This window comes from Urocitellus parryii, chromosome 5 (assembly GCF_045843805.1).
Source record: "Urocitellus parryii isolate mUroPar1 chromosome 5, mUroPar1.hap1, whole genome shotgun sequence".
NCBI classification, from domain to species: domain Eukaryota; kingdom Metazoa; phylum Chordata; class Mammalia; order Rodentia; family Sciuridae; genus Urocitellus; species Urocitellus parryii.
The window spans coordinates 147,281,831-147,305,714 of NC_135535.1; the positions used below are offsets into that span (position 1 = coordinate 147,281,831).

Sequence of the window (23,884 nt, forward strand, 5' to 3'; positions counted from 1 at the left end):
TACTCTAAATCCAACAGCAGAGACCAACTCCAGGCTGGGCAGCTGACACCCCAGGCGGCCTGGTTGAGGTCACCCGTGAGGAACCCGACAGCGTCCTGGTTCTGGCGGCCAGGACCGCTGGAACTACACTTCCCAGTGTGCCAGGCGGGGCGGGGCGCGGTGGGGAGGGCGCAGGCTCCTTCCCAGAAGCAAAAGCGGAAACAAAAGAGTCTCGCCGGCGTCCCCGCCCGCACACTCGCGCACACTCGCGCTCGGGCGCACACGGATCAGGCACCGGCTCCCGGAGCGAGCCAGCGAACGCCGAGCCGGGGACCCACAGGGCTGAGCCAGCCGAGCAGCCAGCGAGCGGAGCCCGCGACGACCCACGCCCCCGAGCCACGCAGCCGCCCCCCGCCGGCCGGTGTCCCCGCTGCCCTCCTTGACCCATGGCGCTGAAGCGGATTCAGAAAGTGAGTCCGGGGGCTGGGCCTGGGGCGGCGGAGCGGGCTTTGACCCCTGCCCATGCTGACCTGGCCGTTGGTCCCCAGAGACGTGCCGGGAGGGTATGGGATGGGAGGATGGGCCGGGGCGGGGCAGGGGACCAGAGGTGCCTGCCCGGCCCGCGGGCACCGGACAGGTGAGATGGGAATCGGGCAGGTCCCGGGTGGCCGGAGGTGCTCGGAGACTGGGGTCTCGCTGCGCGCTCGCGCCGGAGCTGCGCCCAGAGCCCCGGGGTGGAAATCCTCCTCTGTGTCCAGACCTTCCCGAAATCTGTGCTTCACGGTCACAGCTGGTTTTTTTTTTTTTTTTTTTTTTTTTTTTGCCCCACACCAAGCTAGTTTGGGCCCATGTCATGATGTATTTTCTCTACACTGTTTCTTAAGCTTGTCCCCTTTTATGTTGTCGCTTCTCCGGGCTCCCCGGGAGGGCTAGAAAGGTGCGGTGGGCCTGCAGCCTTTCTCCTCGGAGCTGTCGGGTTTGTTCTTTCTGTGCTCTGCGGTTGGCTCTTGCTCAGTTGCCGGAATGGGCTGGAAAAGCCCATTTGAGGCTGAGAAGCCAGGAGAAAGCTCCTGCCCCTTCTATTTTGGTGCCTCTGCTGCTGCCACTTCAGGTCACATAGCTGTAGTGAAAACATAGTTGCTGATACACAACAAGATGACCTCCTGGCTGTGATTCATGGTGAGTCAAGCCAAACAGGTTTTTTTTTTTTCCTCATGATAAACTTATATATAAAGTTCAAGACACAACAGAAACAGATACAAATTAAATTGTTTTGATGCTTTGACACATGGCTGTAGAACGAGGAAGAAATGTGTATATTCATTCAACAAATATTATCCATCCCAACTCATGTAAGCGATCAAGACTTCTCTTGGTATTAAATTATTGCAAACCATTTCAGATGTGAACATTTTCCAAAATTGGGATTTGGGCATTTCTTTTTCTTCATTTTTATTTATTATTAGGCTGTTGGTCTGTTTACAGACCCAAGTTTGAAGTTTTATAGTTAGAGTTCACATTGTTTGGGAGCGTTTTGAGCAAGTTAAGCCAACAATGGACTGTGTGTTTTGAAATTTATTTCAGAAGAAGTCAGTGCCTACCAAAAATTTTTATCGATTTTTTTCAACCACAATTCAGTAAAATATAACAATGGTATGTGTTACAGCAGTTGTAGACATGTATACATTGTATTCTGAATCACCACTGGTGGTATCTTTTGGTACAGAGGACAGCAACTTTTGAACTCAGCCAAATTTCTGTTTATTTTTGGTTCAAATATTAAATCTGTGGATTTTGATTATTCTTTGTACCATTTAAGGGTCATCTCAGTATAAAATATACAGTTAACAGCATTTATTTAATGTTAATACTTTGTCTTTTGAAGATAATGCAGTTACACTTTGTTTCATACAAATAATCCTAATTTTGAAGCCCTGGTTAGCATTTCACTATTCCTTGTATACTTATTCAGGATGATATAATATTGGTTCATGATTGGATCAGACAACATGCATTTTCCAAGGAAGTTTTCAAATTCCATTTCCTTCTTTCCTAGCTCATAGAATTTTTCACATGACTTTCCACATACAATAAATAGCTTTTAGATACTGTGGAATTTATCAATAGCAAGTGGATATTCAAAGAAATAAGGACACCATTTTTAAATACCATGCTTGCATATTGTTGTCAACCACCATGCTGATCCAGTGTATTTGATTTATGTTATAATATGACATATGTCTACATATTTTAAGTAGTTATTGGTTATTATAACAACTGTATAATGTAAAAATGATGTAAAACCTATGACAGGTTGATATTTTGGAGAAGCAGTTGGGGATTATATAATACCACCTACATACATGTCCATTTTTTGCTTCTTTTTTCCCATTATCAGGCAAATTGACTTAAATCACATTAATCACACATTCAAACCATTGAGGTGTTTATTTTGATTGATTCTCCTTTTTTATCCTCCTTTCTGTACCTTCTTCATAAGTAGTTCTAGGTCAGATTTGCTCTCTGCCATGTGAACAGTTGTTATAAAGCCCTCTGATATCTTCAGTACCCAGATTCTTATTTAACTCTTGACTGTTCCATCAAGTGAAAATGTATATTAACTTTTCACCTTTCTTTTTAAGTGTATTTAAATAACACTGTCAGATAACTTTCAGGTCAATGGGTTGTAATTTTCCTGTATCTAAAGTGGCAGGCCTTGGAACTTGTAGAACTTCAGAGAAGTCTATAGTAGTGTGGAAGAAGTCTAGAAGGCAGGGAAACAGCTTCTAGGGCAGTGTATCAGAATCACTTGTAGGATATTTTCAGATTGTTGCCACTGCTGTAAAGCAAGTGAGATTGAATCCCCTGGATGGGTTTGGTTGGAAAGAGGGTTGAGAATCATCAATGTTTTTGTCTGTTCTCCTTATTTGAAGTCCTTGAGTGGAGAAGTGCTTTGCCCAAGATTAATCTCATAAATGATAATGGCATATTTGAGAGTAAAGTTCACAATTTCACATTTCTTCACTACAAAAAGAATAAAATGGTTGGATTAAAATTGTATGTATACAGAAAGCATGTATGTATCAGTGCTTAAAATATATTTCTATACTAGCATATGCTAAGTGATTTAATGCTTTAATTTAGACATCCTGTGCCAGTTTTGCATTTCAGCTCATAAATTTACACACCCATGCCCTATTTTTAGACACAGTGAAAGATGTTATTGCAGTCACCTAAATCACTAAAGGGAAAAAAAAAACTGAACAAAATATGAGGAAAGAAATCTAAAAACATGTCTAAAAAAGAGGAGCTTTTCAGCTGAGCATCTATTGTTTTCTAGAATTAATTTCTAAGGTTTTTTTTTTCTCAGTGCTATTTTCAGTCGTTGATATGCTTTTTTTTGGGAATCATTTTTAAACTTACAAATATTACATCACAATACTGAATGCTTTGAAAACTGGAAGAAAAATGGAAATCATAATATAGTTATCTGCATCTTGGTCTTTTTCTATCAGATTTATTTTACTCTATAAAGAATTTGAGGTAATGATCATCCTACTAGCATGATATGATAAGCTTGTGCCTTTTTTGGTCTGTCTTTTGAAAAGTGAAACAAAAGACTTTTGTTTTACAAATATAGCAACACAGATAATTCCTTAGTGTATAGTACTGTCCCCAAAATGGAACAGTTCTTTTTTTATAATCTAATCTGAAGTACATATATGAACAGACATTAAAATACAATTTTACAAATATTTTGAGTTGCTGAATTTTTTATTTGCAGAGTTCTACATTAAACGGCTGGTGTCAGTCTAGGAAAACAGGATATTGAAAAAACCATCCCTATGTTTTTTCTAGGGGAAGAAAGTCCAGCTTTTGTCCTGGCTCTGTGGCTCCTATCTTCACTTTCTTATCCATGAAGTATGCTGCTGCTGCTGACCATCAGCATGTGTCTGGTGCTTACTCTGTGCATGACATTCTTCTAAGTTCTTGATATATATTAATTGGTTTAATCTGTAGTAGTCCCAAGAGGTAGAAACAGTATTACCCTCATTTTGTAGATGATGAAACTGAGGCAGAGACATGGAGTAGTTTACTCAGGGTCACATATCTAATATGTGGCAATGTTGGAATTCTAAACCAGATAGTTGGCTCTAGAGAACACTTTAGTACATACAACGTATCCATATGGACTCATCTATATTTATTGTATTTAAAATGAAAAACGTGTAGAGTCACATGAGTTTATGGATGTAAGTACTTTGCAAACTATGATGTCAGAACAAGTGTAAAGTAGTGTTGCAGTTAAGATGTGGGCATATTTAATCATTCTCACAGATGTGTTGTTCACTGTGTTGATTGTGCCTTGTCATCTCTGATCCAGAGCGATTACTGGATCCTTTAACATTGTAAATGAGTAATATTACTTTGTTCATCATTGTAAATTTGTCTTCTCCGAAAGAACTTAGAAAAATTAGTTGTAGTTCATAACTGTTCTGTCAGAAGTATCATTTCATTGCAGAAATTTCATTTTGAGATAACTGTTTATAACTCGATATAATAGTTTGGTTCTTGTAGTGGTTTTGAATAATAATCTGTTCAAATTACAATGTTAAATCCAAGACTCTAGTTCTTTCAGGAAAGGATTTAACTTAAAAGAAAAAAGGAACACAGTATTTTTACTTTTTGTTAGATAAATGGTTTGTCTTGAGATGAGAGGGAGAAAGTGTTCTTTCTCTAATAAGCCATCATGTAAATCTTTCTGCTTTTAAATCTTTGTAATTAAGCTGTCTTTCTTTTGCCTTTGTATGTACTTTGATTTCTTCATCACAAAAAGTATAGAAAGACGAGATAATATATTACAGCTTAAAAGTTCTGAGATTCCTCTGTGGAAATAAATAGCATGGAACTAAATAAGACTGTTTTAGGCCTATTTTAGGAGCCCAGGCACATGTGAAAACCAAAAGCATGTGGGTTTGCTCCTGGTAAAGCAGAGTAGCATCCTTACTCCCTAAGTTCCCTAAAATACAAACAGGAAACCTTCGGGCCCTTTATTTTCATTTAATGAATACTACTGATTAAAATAATATATTTAAAACTTAGTTAACAGTCTGAATTAATGGCTGTCTACCAACATGTTAGCCCCTCCCCCTTTATAAAATAGTGGATGAATTGATGTTGTAGTAGAGACAGGTATAAAGATAATTGTCCTCTTAATATGACCCAGATTTGCAATTTTGGGATTGGAAGGATTCTTAGGCTACCTTAAAACATGCATCTGCAGGAAGGCCAAGACAGGTTCTATTTCTGGACTGTCCTGATCTAAATGGCTTCTGAGAAGCTGAGGGTTTTCTGCATTCAGTTTGGTTCTGGAATGGATCCATGAGGGTTCAGTTTCACACATTAGACAGCAGTAAGAGGCAGCATGTTCAGGAGTTGTCCTGAGTGTGGGGAGGAAGCTGCCATCTAGAAGCATAGTCCTGTGCTGCCCACCACACGACCATGCTCCACAACCTCCTATCTTGCCTCTTCTTCGATGTTTTACCCACTGATTTCTATTCCTCTGCTCCTGTTTGTGTGGCTCATTTCCTTCAGTGACATTACATTGCTTATTTAGATTCTTAGGCTCCTTTCAGACTTAAGAAAGCCTCTCCAAAGGAGGTGAGCTTGGGAGTTGTCACCTGAAACTCCCTCAAGTAATAATCTGCTTGTTCTCACTCCAAGTGGCCATCTCCACCTGTGAGCAGAGTTTGGGAGTAGTAAAGCTGGACCTCTGTGGAGGGGACTGTGCATGTGTGTGTCCTAAGTCATGATGTCAGATCTTTTTTGTTATTATATATTGCTGTAAGGAAAGCTTGAAAATCACCATTGCATAGTATAGGATCCTTATATAAAATTAATGTTGCCGGGCTGGGGTTGTAGCTCAGTGGTAGAGTGCTTGTCTAGCATGTGTGAAGCATTGGGTTCCATCCTCAGCCCCATATACAAAAATAAATAAATAATGGTATTGTGTCCATCTACAACTAAAAATAGTAAAAAAAAAAAAAAAAAAAAGGTGCCCAAAATAATGCCAGCCTATGTATACATATTTACATATGTGTGTATTATAGACAGAAAGTAAATTAATAAACAGGCATACAAACATACATGTGGATATATACATTAATTAAAAATATTCTAATTTTGGAAACATTTCCATTTGATACAGACTGTCAATACTCATTGTCTTCTACTAGAGGTAGCATTTTATTTTATATTTTGTGGTTCTGGGGATTGAACCCAGGAGCTCATGAATGCTAGGCAAGTGCTCAGTCACTGAAGTGCATCTCCAGTCCCTTATTTTCAGGCAGGGTCTCACTAAGTTGCCCAGGCTAACTTCGAGCCTGCAGTCTTGTCGCTGTCTCCCAAGTAGCTGGAAATACAGCTGGGTGTGCCACTGTGCCTGGTTACAAGTAGCAGTATTTTATAGTCACTGATGTCCAACTACAGAATTCAAAAATAACTCTGGGTAATACTAAGATTACTTTTTATGCACACATAAGTGCTTACTGTATTCCATTTGTTAGGAATATATATATAGTATTTAATTACAAATATTTGGCAGGTATTGGCAGGTATGTAAATGTTTTATGTACATTTTAAGAAATTGGCACCTAAGTTTTGTCTGTTTTCGATGAAACACCATGTCTTGGTTAACCATAAAATAAATAATAAGTTTGGATAATGTAGCATTCAGAATGCTATATGTAACATATTCACTTAAGTGTCAGAATTTTATTACCCATGTTTTTTAAAGAATTTTTTTTCACAATACCTTTGTTTTATTTATTTATTTTTATGTGGTGATGAGGATCGAACCCAGGGCCACATACAGGCTAGGCAAGTGCTCTACCACAGAGCCCCAGCCCAGCCCCTATTATCCATTTTTTAAAAGGTGTATGTAATTTCCTATCATGTTTTACTTGCCTCTCAGAATGTCTGAATACAAATACTATCCTCAAGGCTTATGAAGTAGCTTCATTTCTTACCTTTTGTAAGATAATAAGCCTCCTGGGAAAGATGAAAAGAACTTTTTTTCATTCCTTCACTCTTCACTCTTTTGTTTCTCTTGCACAAGGTTAAAGTGTGCAAATGGCCTTAATTCAATACTGAGCATGGTTGAGGATGATGTGCTCTAGTTATCACAGTCTTAAGTTGAGTGTCAGTCAGCTTCTAGGTAGGAAGAGAGCTGCAGTGGAAATCAGATGGTTTGGACCTTTGCCCTGGCTTTAGCTTTGTTTGCTTGCCCAAGTCTTTATTCTCATCTGTAAATTCAGTGAGTTGGACTTGATAGTTTTTGTGGTCCCATCTGTGGATGTGTGTAATGTCAAAGCATGTATGTATGTATGTATGTATGTATCTACCTAACTATATATATGTACATGTATATTCTTTTACTCTATATAATTCTTTTCTTTAGTACTGGGATTGAACCCAGGGCCTTACGTGTGCTAGGCAAGAGCTGTACTGCTGAGCTACATTCCCAGCCCACCAGTATAATTTTAAGCAAACCCAAATAGTGTTTCATGCTGTTTTTGTTCAGCAAACATATAAACTTTGAGCATTGGCACTGTGCTCCATAGCTATATGAGACTTGAGTTAAAATTATTTTGAGATGTCAGAATTGAAAAAAAATATGGGAAGATTAATGTATGATATAATGTTAATAAGTCTTACTCTTTGATTAAAAAGCAGTTGCTTATGATGCAAATAATATATATTTCTATTATGTATTGGTAACATAACATACCATCTTATTCCATTTAGTTTCTATCTGTTTCACAGGTGTCTTTTGTCCTTTAAAAATTATTTAATCAACATATTTTAACAATTGCCTTATACAGCTCCCTTATATGTAATAGATTTATAAGATTCAAGTTAGTACATTTACAGAGCACCTTCTGATAGAAGGTATATCCTAAATGCATTAAGGAATTTTATAGAAAGGTGAGTTATAAAGCCATTATCTAAAAAGTTTTGAATTAATAAGGGTAAGAAGAATACTATAACCAATAGATGGACTTAGGAGAGTACCATAAGGAAAGTACAACATATTTGCACAGGAAGGAAGTCAAAGGTGGGAAAGGCCAAATTACTTGGAGGATATCTGTGGAAAAGGTGAATTGGGTATAGGTTTAGAAGAATGAGTAATGTTCTAAAAGATATAGGGAAGCCAGGTTTGTAGAGAAAGAGAAACGAAGACATTAGAAATTTGTGTGGCTTATTTGGGAAGGAACAGATCGTCTTTGCTCTTGGGAAGCATTCAGGAAATAGTAAACCATATGTTTTGTATTGTGGAGGACCTTGAAGACCCATGCCGAGAAATACATATGCAGAAGGTTGGGAAAGCAATTGAAGGGTTTTCAGTAAGGAAGTACCTTTTTTTTTTTTTGAACCAGGAATTGAATTTAGGGGCACTTGACCACTAAGTCATATCCCTAGCCCTATTTTGTATTTTATTTAGAGACTGGGGCTCACTGAGTTGCTTAGCGCACCTAGCTGTTGCTGAGGCTGGCTTTGAACTCATAATTCTCCTGTCTCAGCTTCCTGGGCTGCTGGGATTACAGGCATGTCCCACCTCATGAAGTACCATTCTTAACCATAGTGTGGGGTATGCAACCTAGAACTCAGTATTGTACATGGTTTATAATTATAATTTTGATGAATGTCATGGAAAGGAAAGCACAAGAGTACTCTAGGAATACAGCAGGGACACACTGAAGGGGTCAAGGAAACTTTCCTTACAAGTGTAATGATGTTTAAAATAAGACGAAGCTGAAGCCAGGTGCTATGGTGCATGCCTGTAATCCCTGTGGCTTGGGAGGCTGAGGCAGGAGGATTGCAGGTTCAAAGCCAGCCTCAGCAATGGTGAGGAACTCAGCAACTCAGTGAGACCCTGTTTCTAAATAAAATACAAAATTGGGTTGGGAATGTGGCTTAGTGGTCAAGTGCCCCTGAGTTCAATCCCTGGTAATAAATAAACAAACAAACAAACAAAATAAGACACGAAGATGAGTATGGTGGTGCATGCCTGTAATCCCAGCTACTTGTAAGGCTTAGGGAAAAGGATCGGTAGTTGGAGTCCAGCCTGAGTAATTTAGCAAGATCCTGTCTGAAAATGAAATAATATTTAGAAATTAAAAAAATCTTTTTTTAAAGGGCTAGGGATATTACTCAGTGGTAGAGTGCTTGCCTAGCATGCATGAAAGAAAAGAAAAGAAAAGAAAAAGACATGAGGGTAAAAATGAATTAGGTACAAGGAGAAATAGAATGTATATTGGGAGGAATGTGATTAAGAGTCTTCTACCGGGCTGGGGATGTGGCTCAAGCAGTAGCGCGCTCGCCTGGCATGCGTGCGCGGCCCGGGTTCGGTCCTCAGCACCACATACCAACAAAGATGTTGTGTCCGCCGATAACTAAAAAATAAATATTAATAATATTCTCTCTCTCCCTCTCTCTTTAAAAAAAATTGTTTTGTTTTTTTTTTTAAAAGAATCTTCTACCTAAAAAGAAGCCATGTTTAAAATTAGAGGCAAGTTAGCATTTTGTGGAATTGAAAGTTCATTTTGGCTGGTGCAGAGAGCACTAGGGGGAAAAAAAGGTTTTCACATAAGAAATCAGAGAGGAGTCAAATCCCGGAAGGTCTGTTAAGCTTCTTTGAGGATTTATAAGCCTTTAAAGCAAATGGAAGACATTGAAAAGGTTTGACATGGTACCCTAAGATGATTTTGCCAGCAGTGTGTAAGGTAGAGAAATAGGGAGGCCACAGGTCAAGTGAGATCCAAGGCTGGCCTGAGCCAGTCAGGGTGGTGGAGAACTTATGTGAGAAAAATTATAGGGTGTTTATCCTGCTTGGCCCTTTTGATTTGTATACACCTTCTTGGCCCCTCAAGTCTCAACGGTTCACTGTTGTAGACAGTCTCAGTGTCCTTCTGTTTTCCACTCCGCCCCAAATGCTTGAATGGGGTCAACATGGCTTCTTACCCTGGGATGTCTCTGCTCTGGCTCTTCTGAGTGCTCCTGCTCTTTGGACCTCAGCTGTCTGTAAAACTGCCTTCCAGGATGCTTTCATGGGGAGGGATTGGGACAGAAGGAGAATCTGAATAATTTGGCACTAATTAATGGGAGGATGTAACAATGGGTGGGACAAGAGAAGAGAATGGAATCAGATGATGATTCTAAAGTTTTGAGTTTAGGTTCCTGGAATGAATAAATCTGATTTTACTATTCTCATAGTAGATCCATAAAGTAGATTCAGATGCAGCTTTTACTTGGCTTCCTTGGATTTGTCTAAAATAGATTTTTATTTATATAATTTCTCTGATGGAAATATTATATGTGTAGTGTAGTAATTGAGAGTCTTCTATTTAAAAGGAAGGCATGCCTTAAAGTACAGGCAAAGCAGCATGGTGGGAAATGGAGCCATCATGGCTGTGTAGAGGTAGAGATCACCTGGAAAGTGGCTGCATGTATGACATGATTGGTAAATAATGCCCCTAATTGTGACCTCAGCCTTTTATTCTAAATTGCACTCTGTAGCTAAAATGCAATAAATATTACTCTGATGTGGCAAAATCAGCAAGGTCATTGCTTTCTTCATTTTCTTCCTCTTTTGGTGGAATTTGGCCACATTGTTTTTTTTTTTTGTTGTTGTTTTTGTTTTTTAAATAAGCCAACTTTGCCAGGGGAGTCAGCAAAGCTGCCAGAACCAGTTTGTTGAAGTGAGTTTGGTACCTACAACCAAATTAATTGGTTGTCCTCAGCATTTAAAAAAAAAAAATTTTTTTTTTGTAGTTGTAGATGGACAGCATGATGCTTTTATATTATTTGTTTGTTTATTTATTTATTTGTTGTGGTGCTAAGGATCGAACTGGTTGCCTTACACATTCTATGCAAGAGCTCTGCCTAGGCCCAACCCCTGTCCACAGCATTTTGAAGTCTTCTGGGAAGCATCTACATAGTTTTAAATGAAGATGTACTTTAATTCAAGGGCTTAAAGACACTCTGTGTTTGGAGATATATCTGGCGATTGTTTGACATCTCTATTGAAATCGTTCTAGTTAACTAGATCAGCTCTGTTCAGAAGATCAGAGCCTGAACTGTAAGCCCAGGAAATGTTTATTTACAGACAAACCAAATATAGCTCTTAATCCCTTTAGAGACAACACCAAAAATGCAATCCAGTAAGAATCACTGCCTTGTTTTACGGGTTTGGAAGTAAAGATGATTATGTCATATTAATTAACTGATGATTGGGCCAGGATTTTTGAAATAATGCTTTCATATGTTTAGGAGTGAGTAATTTAAATGTCGGGCCATAAATCAACTTCAATACTTCACTGTGTGTGATGTCCTTTACACATACCCAGTGTGGTATATATTATCTCTTTTACAGAGAATTAGAGTTTCTGATTAGTGAAGCTAGAAAACAGCAAAGCAATTTCAGTCTGGTCAGTGTAATTTCTTAGGAACTGTTTATTGCAAAAATAGTGTCATATTAATTCTTATGGAAAATAAGGCAGTTCTTGCTTGTTAGTGTGCATTCTCTACTGCTCCAACTGGACTGTTACCCTTCTGGGAACCAGGGGTGAACACAGGCCTCTTCTCTTACATTCCTGTCTTTATTTTCTTTTATTGGTTTGCTTTCTTTGAATTAAGCTGCCTCATCTACTTTTAGATTTTAAGTCCCCTAGAGGCAGGGACTGTGTCTAGCTTGTTTTTATGGAGAACACTCAGCATATTGTGGGGGTGTTATAAACATGCCATCTGTGCCCATTTAAATTCAGTTTCAGGCCTTTCAGTACTTTTCTTTGTGTCTAGCCGGTTACAGAAATCTGAACTAGAATAGAAGTGCTTAGCCACATAAGGCTATATAAACCCTCTAAATATACATTTTTATGGCCTTGTCAGTGTTTTTGTGGTTCTAGTCATGATGTAAGGACACTATCCTCTAATCCGACACTCATTAATATCTTACATTTTTATTTTGAAATTTAGGTACTCCCTAGTTTTATTTGGCTGTTAATCATATTGGGTTAAAAAATTGCTTCATTGGCATGGACTCCTTTTCATCTGGGGAATATTTTTGTCAGTTTGATGGTATTTATTGCTTGACCTATATTTAGATATAGGGTTGGTTTGTTTTAAGCTTTCTTTGTCTCAAAGGTAAAGAAAAATCAGCAGTATGTTTCACTTTTAGATTAAAAGTAACTGGAAATGAAATTGAAACACAAAACATATGTATTATACACAAATGTGCATATTCTTTTTATGGCTTTGTAACTAGTCTGATTAATTGAAAGCCATATTTTACATTATGTGAATTCTTTATATCCTTTGCCTACCTTTTTGATATCATCATTGTGTTATTATTCATCATGGAAAAATTCATGAACTTTTTGTTTCAGTATAATAAACACACATAAGGCATATAGCCTGGTAGATTTCACAAGGTGAACACAACTGTGAATTCAAAACTTGGCTCAAGAAATAGCATTCTAAGGGACCAAGGTGCCCCTCTCCTTTCCTAGTTTTATCTTTGCCCTTAAGGTAAATCACTGTTTTGCCTAGCATCAGAGATTAGTTTTGCCTGGTTTTGAATTTAAGAATTGTGGTGTGTACTGTGAAATTTGTCTGTTATTGCATGGAGCTGTAGATTCTTCATTCTCATTATGTGAATATGCTATAAGTTATTCTACTGTTGGTGGACATTTGGGTTGTTTTGGTTTGGGGATGTTACACATGATGCTACTAAAGTGAGTATGTATATTCACATTTCTGTACTTGGCAGTAGAACTGTTAGATCACATTGTATTTCTATGTTTAATTATTGGTTATTATCAGCTTTCTTATTCTACGAGCAAAGTTCTCATTGCTTTACATATATGCCAACACTTGTAGTTCTTCTTTTTCATTTTAACCGTTCTGTTGGGTGTGTAATGGCATAAGATTTGGTTCTAATATGCATATTCTTGATGACTAATTAAGCTGAGACCCTTCTGGGTGTGTGTTGTGTGTGTGTGTGTGTGTGTGTGTGTGTGTTGTGTGTGTTCCATTTAGATAGCCTTTTTGGTAAATGCCTGTTTAAGCTGTCTTTCTTAAAATAAATGGATCTGTAGGAATATTTGTTACATATTCTAGATGCATCTTCTATCAAATATATGTATTGTAAATATTGTCTCCTATTTGGCTTGCCTTTTCACACTTTTAATGTTCCTTTTGATGAACAGATGTTCCTAATTTTAATCAAGTGCAAATTTTCCATTTTTTTTCCTTTATGGTTATTCCTCTTTGTGTACTACTTAAAAATCTCTGCCTCCTCCAAGGTCATAAAGACATTTTATATTTTCCTTTGAAAGCATTAATATTTTACTTTGCATATTTAAATTTAGAATTTATTTATAATTAATTTTTATGTATGTTTTGAGATAGGAGGTTAAGGTTAAATTTTTTTTTTCACGAGAATACCTAATTGACCCAGTACCGTCTATTGGAAAAAACTTCTTTCTACTAGAACGACATCATACTGCACTTTTGCTTCCATATCAGCAGTGCTATTTGTTTATCCAAAACAGGCATGACATCTACCTTGGCTTTGAAGAATGTCTTGTTCATTTCCTTTATGTGCAGCTTTCTGCAATAAAGCATTGCGGAATTCCTGGGAGTCCCCCCTCAGTTGTAGTCTGTGAGGGTCATTGGAGTTGGCAGTTCAAGACATGTATGACAGGGGCTGGGGATGTGGCTCAAGCGGTAGCGCGCTGGCCTGGCATGCGTGCGGCCCGGGTTCGATCCTCAGCACCACATACCAACAAAGATGTTGTGTCCACCGAGAACTAAAAAATAAATATTAAAAAAAATTCTCTCTCTCTCTCTCTCTCTCTCTCTCTCTCTCTCTCTCTCCCTCCCTCCCTCTCCCTCTCTCCCCCTCTCCCCTCTGTCACTCTCTCTAAAAAGACATGTATGACAAAAAGAAATAGCCTTGAACACCACTTCTGAGAACTGGCAAGTTTTTAAAAATTTGTTAACTTTTTATATGCCTCTAGTAATCCACCTTTTAACAAATAAGGGCATTTATACCATTGTCGTCGCATGGCATCCATGGGAGATTGGTGCCAGAACCCCTTATAGATACTGAAATCTGCCTGTGCCCAAGTCCTGAATATAAAATGTCATAGTATTTACAAATAACCTATGCACATCTTCCATCTACTTTCAGTCGATGGTAGATTACTTCTGTTTCCTAATAAAACGTACATGCTATGTCAATAATTACTCTGCTGTGTTGTTGAGGGAATGGTGGGAAAGAAAAAGTCTTTGCCTGTTCAGTACAGATGCAGTTTTCTTTCCCCAGTGTTTTTTTCCTGCAGTTGGTTGCCTCTGTTGATATGGAGTGCTGGCTATATTTAAAGACGGTACTGATGTGTGCCACAAGGATAGAAGGTAAACTCTGAGGCAATCCTTGTAACTTTTCAGAATCTACCAGATCTTATAACCTGACTTTTTAAATGTTTCACATATCAGTGTTTATTTTTTATTTAGGTAGTAGTTTGCATCAGGTAAGATATTTTACAGTAGTTCCTCAGTAGATCTGTCTTCTGTCTAGGAGAAACTTTTTTTTTTCAGGTCTCCCTAGAGTGTCCTAAACTTTACTGAATATATTCGGAAGGTGATCCTTGAGGCTTAGCACTACTCTTGTATTACCTTGGAGGTACAGCTATTGTAGCTACTTTTAAGCTTCTAAGGGTCTACAGAGGACCTTTTTCCTATATCAAACTACATCCTGTTAATTTATTGTTTCTACAAATGAGTTAGTTCTTGAATTTCATGCCCCATTTTAATCATCAGCAAATGTGCCTGCCAGTGACTTGGAAGGAGTTTTATTAGCATCATAATCTGATACTATTAAATTAAATTTTTAAAACTTTAGAACCAGAGTAAAATTATAAAATCAGAATAATGCCTGTTAGGAAGGATGTGGTGATGTTGGTTTTATTGTGGTGCTGGGGATTGAACCCAAGACCTCACACATGCTAGAGAAGCACTCTGCCACTGAGCTACATCCTCAGAGAGGATATGGAAGTACTTAATAAACTTTTATAATTAGTCCAGCTAGTTAAGTTGAACATGGAAGACATTTTTAAAAAAATCTCCATCCACGTCACAGACTACAGCCCTGTCCATGGCAGCTCTGTCACTAAGGACTGGCAGTGGTTAAAAATACTTTTTGAGACTGAGTTAGCTCATCACAAACCCGGGAGTCCACTTGGAAGAGCAGCCCAAAGCTGTGTCCTGAAAGTAGGTTAACAGCATCCCTAGATAAATAATAAAGATGGAATGTTTAGAATTTTGAGGTCTTCTAAACTAGAAACACCAAAACAAATTGTGTGTGTGTGTGTGTGTGTGTGTGTGTGTGTGTGTTGCTAGGGATGAATTTAGGGCTTCATACATGCTAGGCGAGCGCTCTGCCATTGAGCTATACCACCAGCCCTCAAAAAATTATGTGGCTTTGGATTCTTCTCTAGAATATATCATACATTCTGTAAATTGAAAACCTTTTTAATGATGAAAGTTCTTTTGATATTCATTTTTAGATATCATTATGTTTCTGTAGTGTTTTTAAAGGACCTGCACTGTTCTCTTAATACTTTTGAAACTTTTTACTATATGCAATCTGCATATCTGTATAAAGGAGTAATTTGTTTTTATTCTTGCCAAATCTAATCATTTGTATTTCTGAAAGATTGAGATTTGAGATACTTATGTTTGCCAATCACATTATTCTTTAAATTTTATTATTTGACCCAATAATAACAAATACTTACATATAAAAGGTATTGTGCTAATAAGTATTATGGAAGAATCCATAAATAAAATGCATTAAAGCTTTTGTTTTAAAAAAACATTTTGGTGAAAGAGGAAAGGAAGGGGAAATCAGCATTTATTAAGCATCTATTATACATGCCAGGTCTAAAGCTAATTGGTTACATGTTCTTCTTGGTACAGTTCTTCATGGTAATCAGTGATGTCCCCATAATACATGAGACTCAGGTTAAGTAAATTGTTCGAGGTCACACAGCTAGTACTGCTTAGCAGCAAAACAGATTTGATCAATATCTGACTCCAACTCGTATTTTTTTTTCCCTTTCTGTTTAAGCATTTGTTTATTTGACATTACAAATCTTTAATACCTGGATTGAGACAAAACAGATTTCATTTTAACATCTGCTAAGGGCAGCACTTCACTAGTTGCTGGGTATCTGAGACTGCTGTACTAGACATGATGAAATATACTAGGTACTATAGTGAGATTTGCTAAAGAATACATTTTGGTTAAAGCTACAACCCGTATTTTTTAAAGTAGCCTTTGAGGGCTGCAGGTACAGCCCAGTGGTAGAATGATTACATAACTTGTGCAAGGTACTGGGTTAAGTTCCCAGCACTGACCAAAAAAAAAAAAAAAAAGAAAATAATAATAATAATAATAAAAATTAAAATTAAAATGGCCTTTGAGAAGATAGCCACAGTTAATAAAAATGAATAGATGGAAGGAATGTGTTATTAGGAGAAGGAAAATGATAAAGAACAGAAAACTTAGCCATGTACTGGGCATATCCAAGTTTTTTTTCAAATTTTTTGACCTCAGGATCCCTTTATAGTCTTTTTTCTTTCCAGCTTGGATACTGGGGAGGGAACTCAGGGGTGCTGTACCACTGAGCTATATCCTACTCCTTTTTATTTTCATTTTGAGACAGGCCCTTGCTAAGTTGCCCTGGCTGGATTTGAACTTGAGATCTTTCTGCCTGTCAGGTTCCTGAATAGCTAGGATTATAGACAAGGGCCACTATTCCCAGCAGGACCCCTTTATATTCTTTTTTTTTTTTTTTTTTTTTTTTTTAAAAACTTTAATATTTATTATTTTTTAGTTTTCGGCGGACACAACATCTTTGTTGGTATGTGGTGCTGAGGATCGAACCCGGGCCGCACGCATGCCAGGCGAGCGCGCTACCGCTTGAGCCACATCCCCAGCCCCCTTTATATTCTTAAGTATTGAAGACCCCACAAAGCTTTTCTTGGTGTGGACTATATCTGTTGATATTTACCATATGAGCAATTAAATACATATTTCGAAATAAGAAATACTTTTAAAATTACAGTAAATATGCTAATATAAATAATTTTTGGCCTTTGTTTATTATCATTATTATTATTATTGTTATTATTTTACAATGCTGGGAATTGAACCCAGGGCCTTGCACATGCTATAAATAACATTTTTTAATAGTTCCTTTTATATATACATGACAGTAGAGTGTATTTTGACATATCATACATACATGGAGTATAACTTATAATTAGGATCCCATTTTTGTGGTTGTACATGATGTGGAGTTTCACTCATCATATATTCATGTATGAACATTGTAAAGTTATGTCTAATTTATTCTACTGTCTTTCCTATTCCCATCTCCTATCCCATCCCTTCATTCCCCTTTCTCTAATCCAATGAACTTCTATCCTCCCCACCATTATTGTATGTTAGCATCTGCATATCAGAGAGAACATTCAGTCTTTGTTTTTTTGGGGACTGGCTTTATTTCACTTAATAATGACAGTCTCCAGTTCCATCCATTTACCAGCAAATGCCATAATTTCATTCTTATTTGTGGCTGAGTAATATCCCTTTGTGCATATATACCACATTTTCTTAATCCATTCATCTGTTGAAGGGCACCTAGGTTGGTTCCATAGCTTTGCTATTGTGAATTGAGCTGCTATAAACATTGATGAGGGTGTGTCCACTATAGTATGTTGATTTTAAATCCTTTGAGTATAGACTTAGAGTGTGATAACTGGGTAAATGATGGTTCCACTGCAAGTTTTCTGAGGAATCTCCATACTGCTTTCCAGAGTGGTTGTACCAATTTGCAGTCCTACCAGCAAATTTCCCCCCACATTCTTGCCAGTGTTATAAATTACTTTTTAATGAAAAATAATTATATTTTTTAAAACAATTTTTCCGTTTTATACAATTTTTAAATTTCATTATTGTCAGGCTTACAGATGACAACTGGATTCTAACATCTGCTCATGCATTCATATTAAATCTCTGGAAAACTCCATTGTGTACTCCTGAGATATTAATAGTGAAAACAGCAAATAACATCTTAGTGTAATTGTGAGGTTATTTTTGACCTTATAGACTTTCTGAAAGTAATTTAGAAAATTTTTTTTTAAAATATTTATTTATTTATTTAGTTCTCGGCGGACACAACATCTTTGTTGGTATGTGGTGCTGAGGATCGAACCCGGGCCGCAAGCATGCCAGGCGAGCGCGCTACCGCTTGAGCCACATCCCCAGCCCCTAATTTAGAAAATTGAAAGAGCTCTTTGGAATATTTTTGAAGGGGAACATTCAATTGAAAGTATAGGCTTTATAATGGGGCTAAATAATGAAAAGAATTTCATTGGTAGAATTAGATTTTTAAATAATCAATGGGTAACAACTGAAATTTTTTAAAACAGAAGAATAAAATTTCAAACAAGCTGTCCCTTTAGAAAATGATTATGCAAGTAATTGAGTATTGGACTGTAATTGATTTTGGTGGCAAGGTAAACATTGTATGGGTATTAAGGAAGAATATATTGTACTGTACATGTGACTATATATGAAGGACAAGAGAAAGAGAGGGATCAAAACAATGCTAAGATTTTGAGCCTGGTGACAGGGTTGCTGTTGTCCCATTAGTTGATATTGGGAATACAGGAAAGAAGTCAAGCTTGGGAGAGAAAATAGTTAAGTTTGGAATATGTATAAATTTTTTTTTTGTTTTGCTTTGAGGTAGTTTGTAGTATTATAGAAAAATTGCAAAAAGTAACATAGGAAGTTCACATATATCTTTAACCTAACTTCTGCTAATATTTCCAATTTATATAATCATAGTTATTACAATGAGGGAAGTAGATTTGGTATAATACCAACTACTGTCCTAACTCAGATTTCAAATTTTTCCAGCTAATGTCCTTTTCCTGTTCCAGTATTCACTCATCCATCATATTGGATGTAGTATTGGGTCTTCTTACTCTTTATCCTCTAATATGTGATAGTAATTCATTCTTTCATTGTCTTAAAAAGCATTTTTTTCTTTAAAGAGATATAAAAATATTGTAGCAATTTGTGACAATGTAGAAGATATAAGTAAAAACTAGCAACCTGCTCCCAGTGATAAGTGCTGTCAACAGTTTTGTGTTTTGTTATTTTTTTTTATGCATTTATGGTTTACATATATATTTTGAGATCATAATGGGCTTACTGTCCTGGAACTGTGTTTTTTACTCTAGCCCTATTTTCTTTCAGCATCTTTCAATGTCAACATGCAGTTCTGTCATTCTTTTTTTTTTTTTTTTTAAGAGAATTTTTAATATTTATTTTTTTAGTTCTCGGCGGACACAACATCTTTGTTGGTATGTGGTGCTGAGGATCGAACCCGGGTCGCACGCATGCCAGACAAGCGCGCTACCGCTTGAGCCACATCCCCAGCCCCTCTGTCATTCTTTTTAGTGGCTACCCAGTGTATATGAACATATTATTTTATGAAGCCATTCTTTTGATGGACCATTAGACTATTTTCAGTTTTTCATGCTTATATAAGAAGTTGCACCAGACATCCTTATGTACGTAACTTTGTCTGTCTACCTTGTTATAATTACTGGATCAATGACCACAGGCATTTTCTACTTTCGTAGTTTATTTAAATTGCCCTCCAAAAGGTTGTATCCAAACTTACACTCCTTCTAACAGTGAGTGATGTGCTTATTTCCCAACAAAGCTATGAATGAAGTATTCTAGTCCGTTAACAGTAGTTTGGTTTGGGAAATGGTCTCGTGGGTGTTTAACTATACATTATGGTATTTTTTTTCCCCTACAAATCACTGTTTTGCTTTTATAACACTCACATGTACATACAATACTTAATTTTAAAAAGAATGACTTTGAAAGCACATGCAAGGGTGTTCTTTGAAATCTTTTTAATTTGGCGTGATAGGAAAGCATGGCCATGTGGAGGTCTCGGTTATGGCCTGAGGAGCTCATGAAGCAGTTATTAGGAGGCTTTCTATAGGGTGCATCTTAGATTTCAGGGTTTGGTGGATTAGAAAAACATGTTCAAGAAGTGGGAGTCTGTGATCACAAATCATTGTTGAGAGACTTGGATTTGTAGCAGCAGCAATTGTAGATGAAGCCTGGCTTTTTTGAGAATTCTGTGCTCTTGAGCAAGCTGTATCATTCAGCATCAGTTCTTAGTAGGGGAGAGGAGCACGGGAAGGGACTGCTAGTCCTAACATGTCCTTTTGGAGTTACCAAAGAATCACTAAATTATTTTTAATACCAAATATGTGGCCACAGTGCTAGAAGTAGATAAATAAGGATGCCCATTATAGCAGAGAAAGCTTAAACCAGATAATAAAGTGGTCTGAGAGACACTCAGAGTAAGTGATCCTCCATTCTTTGTGTCATCTGAAAGTACACTAGCTGCTGGGTAGACTAAAGAGCAAAGATGGGGATATGGTTTGTTTGGTTTCAGTTTTTGTTAGTTTTATATTTTCACCCCATTAGCATATCTCTAGAGTCTCTCTGTTTTTCTCTTTTAATTTAAGATTTGCATTTTTGTGGGCAAAGGAGGATATATGTATATTGTCCCCTTTGTTCTCTGTTTGTCTTTCCATACATATGCATCATAACTTCAGCTAATACACTTCTAAACAATATCAAGGACATATTCTAGACATTTGGATTGGCAAAGGGATAAAACATCAGAAATCTAGGCCCTCCTAAGATGTCTAGGATGTGTAAGTCTCCTAACAAAGCATTAGTGTAATTACTAGTAGTAAGTAGTGATCATGTGAATATTCAAGATGTTTGATGTAGTGTCAGCTCTCTTTCCCATAGAAGGTGAGATTTAAACAGTGAACTTAAAAACCTGCCTTAGCAGAAGTTTGATTGTTGGGGTTTTTTTCTTCCTTAGTGCTATCTTCTAAAAAGGAGGTAGGATCAGGACACTTAAAAATAATAATATTTTAAAAATAACAAGGAACAAGATAACTTTTAATTTTTATAAAATACTTCAAATGAATTTGAAGAAGAACTATTTGAATTTGAAGCCTTGGGCTTTTCTTCTTAATAAATCACATTATTTATATTTAGAATGCATTCATGTACACATTATTTCTATATAAAATGTATACATGTAAATAATTAAGTTTTCTTAAACTACAATTAGAGACTGCCATTTCTAATTAACTAGTTTTTTAGTTAAAAATGAAGGCAAAGAAGTACTATTTACTTTAATGTTGGAAAATTCAACGTTATTCAGAAGCAATCTGATTTCAAAAGCAATCTCTCCAAAGCCCAAATTAGAAAATTGTTAGAAGGCACAGTCATTCTAATATGGAGTTGTGACTTGGGAATTTCATTCCCACTCTTTTCAGCTATTTTAAATCATTGTTTTCTGCTACTAGAGAATTGGATGGTTGTCATTCATTCCATATTATCTTAAGATTTATTTGAATGCCTGCTATGTGCCGGAGACTGTGCTATACACTTAGCATGTGTCATATCACTTGATTACCATAGAAACTGTGGATGAAGGTTATAATTCCACTTTATATGAAAGAAAGCAGGTTTGGAATGGAAAAAAAATTGTTTTCCCAAGATCATGTTTTTTAAGTGAATGGTGGCATCCAGACTTGAATTTCAAAGTCTTGCTTTTAACCACTGTAGCTAAATCAAAGACTGGAATCCTTCTGTTATTTCTTAACTGTACATAGACCAAAGAAGCCACTGTGTTAGTTAATTTTTGTTAGAGGGAAAACACAGCACCAGCTATTTTTTTTTAAAAAAGACAAGAAAAAGAATCACAAAACAAAAATCAAAGTACTGAGATAAGTTGTAAAAGAACATTGAACTTGAAAGGATACCTGAGCTAGCACTTGGCTCACTCAGCTCATGTATCCTCTTCTTGTCTGTCTTTAGTAGAGCAGTGAACTTATTACCATAAGCAGTGATTCTATGGTGCACGTATTTCATATTTTAATATTTCTACAATCTGGAGGCATCTTATAATTAATGGTGTTTAAAATTAATTGGCAACATTTTCCCTTAATTGTTGATACATAAAATAAGGGTGTGATTTACTACTGATGACATCTTGGATTTGATGAAATGCAGTGTTTATTTATATGTCCTCCCACAAAAATATTTACACCATTCCCACAGTTTAAACTACTGGGTATATATAATGACTTTCTGATTTCTACCCTCACCCTCTTTTAAGCTCCAGCCTTATCTGTTGAATTGAATTTTTCTTGATATCATTGGGATCACAGATTCATGATGTCTGTCTTCAAATCCATTTGTCTTTCAGTGGTCTCCATCTCAGTAAATGACATTTTCAGTTGTACATACGTGAAGCTAAAAAGTAAAAAGTCAGACTACCCAGGTTTGAATCCCATTTCCATCCGATAACGGTTATACACCTGCCTCTGAGAATTGTTAAGGTGACTAAGACACTAGGTTAATGCTAGCTGCCACTAATCTTCATCATACATATCTGACCTCTCCTTGCTCTGCACATGTAATTCATCAGATCCTGTGATAGGTTAGCCCTTGAAAGAACAAGTCCAATGCCTCTTACCTCATTGTCACTTCTCCAACTTATGCCCCATTTTTCTTACCTGTAGTAACTCATCTTGTAGCTTTTCTTTTTTTTTTTCTATGTTTTAAGGTAAGAACCATCCTTTAAAACAGAGCATGCCATTTGGTAAAACCCCTCCTGATGCACTTGGTATAGCACCCCAAATCCTTAATAGGGTGTGTTCTGTTCTCTTTTTTCCACCTGGCTTCATCTCCCCCCAAACCAACTCCCACTCATCTGTTAGAGTTCGGCTTAAATGTCACTTCCTCCGAGACAGACATTCCTTGATATTCCAAACTAAATTAGGTTCTTCAGATACAGTCTTTTATATTGAACTTCTTTCTTGTTTGGGGATGATTGGTTCCTTCCCAACTGAGGCTAAAGAAGTTAAGTGACTTCCCCAAAGTCATAAATCTAGTTGTGTTAGAACTGGAATTCCAAGCCAGGGCTGGCCAGCTCTAAAGATATGTTCTGCCTGTGATCTTTCCTTTGCTGCATTCAGGGCAGAAAAGAGCATATGAATCAGTATACTAGATTAAAAAATATGCTCCAACCACTCTCTTCCCTTTTTTCCACTTAGCCTTTAGTTTAAATGTTCATCTTTCTAAACCTTCATTCCCTGCCATAACTTATTAGAAGTAGGACCTGCTTTTTTTTGTAGTTTCTTTGGTGGTCTCTCTTCCCTTTTTTCCACTTAGCCTTTAGTTTTCCTTAAATGTTCATCTTTCTAAACCTTCATTCCCTGCCATAACTTATTAGAAGTAGGACCTGTTTTTTTTGTAGTTTCTTTGGTGGTAGGGATTCAACCCAGGGATGAGTTACAACACTGCTAGGACCTGTTTTTGTATATTATCTACCTAGCACTTATATAAATTACTTTGCATACAGTAGATATTAATTAAATATTTTTTGTCTTATTGATAAAAACAGTATTTTAATCTGTTAAATCATTTCAAGGACTCGAGCTGTCTCACAAAGGAGTTTAATATCTTCTTCCATATTCTTTTTCCAGTCAATGAAAGAGTACATTTTGTTTTCTTATTTTGAATAAAACTGCCTAAAATAGTTAAAAGCAAAGTTAATTGTGTGTGTGTTTTGCAGTGCTGGGAATTGAACCAGGGCCCACTTTACCACTGAGTTCATCTCTCAGTCCTGGTAGTTTGTATTATAATGAATTA

At 36.9% G+C, this 23,884-nt stretch overlaps 1 protein-coding gene across 1 annotated transcript in view; it reads left to right on the top strand.

The window, feature by feature from the left end:
* The first annotated feature begins 218 nt into the window (after window positions 1–218).
* Ube2d1 (ubiquitin conjugating enzyme E2 D1) overlaps window positions 219–23,884 on the top strand; it is a 34,137-nt gene continuing 10,471 nt past the window's right edge. Inside the window, exon 1 of the mRNA XM_026409043.2 lies at window positions 219–449. Coding sequence (XP_026264828.1) covers window positions 426–449 — 24 coding nt within the window. The 5' untranslated portion in view covers window positions 219–425. The remainder of the gene's footprint in view (window positions 450–23,884) is intronic.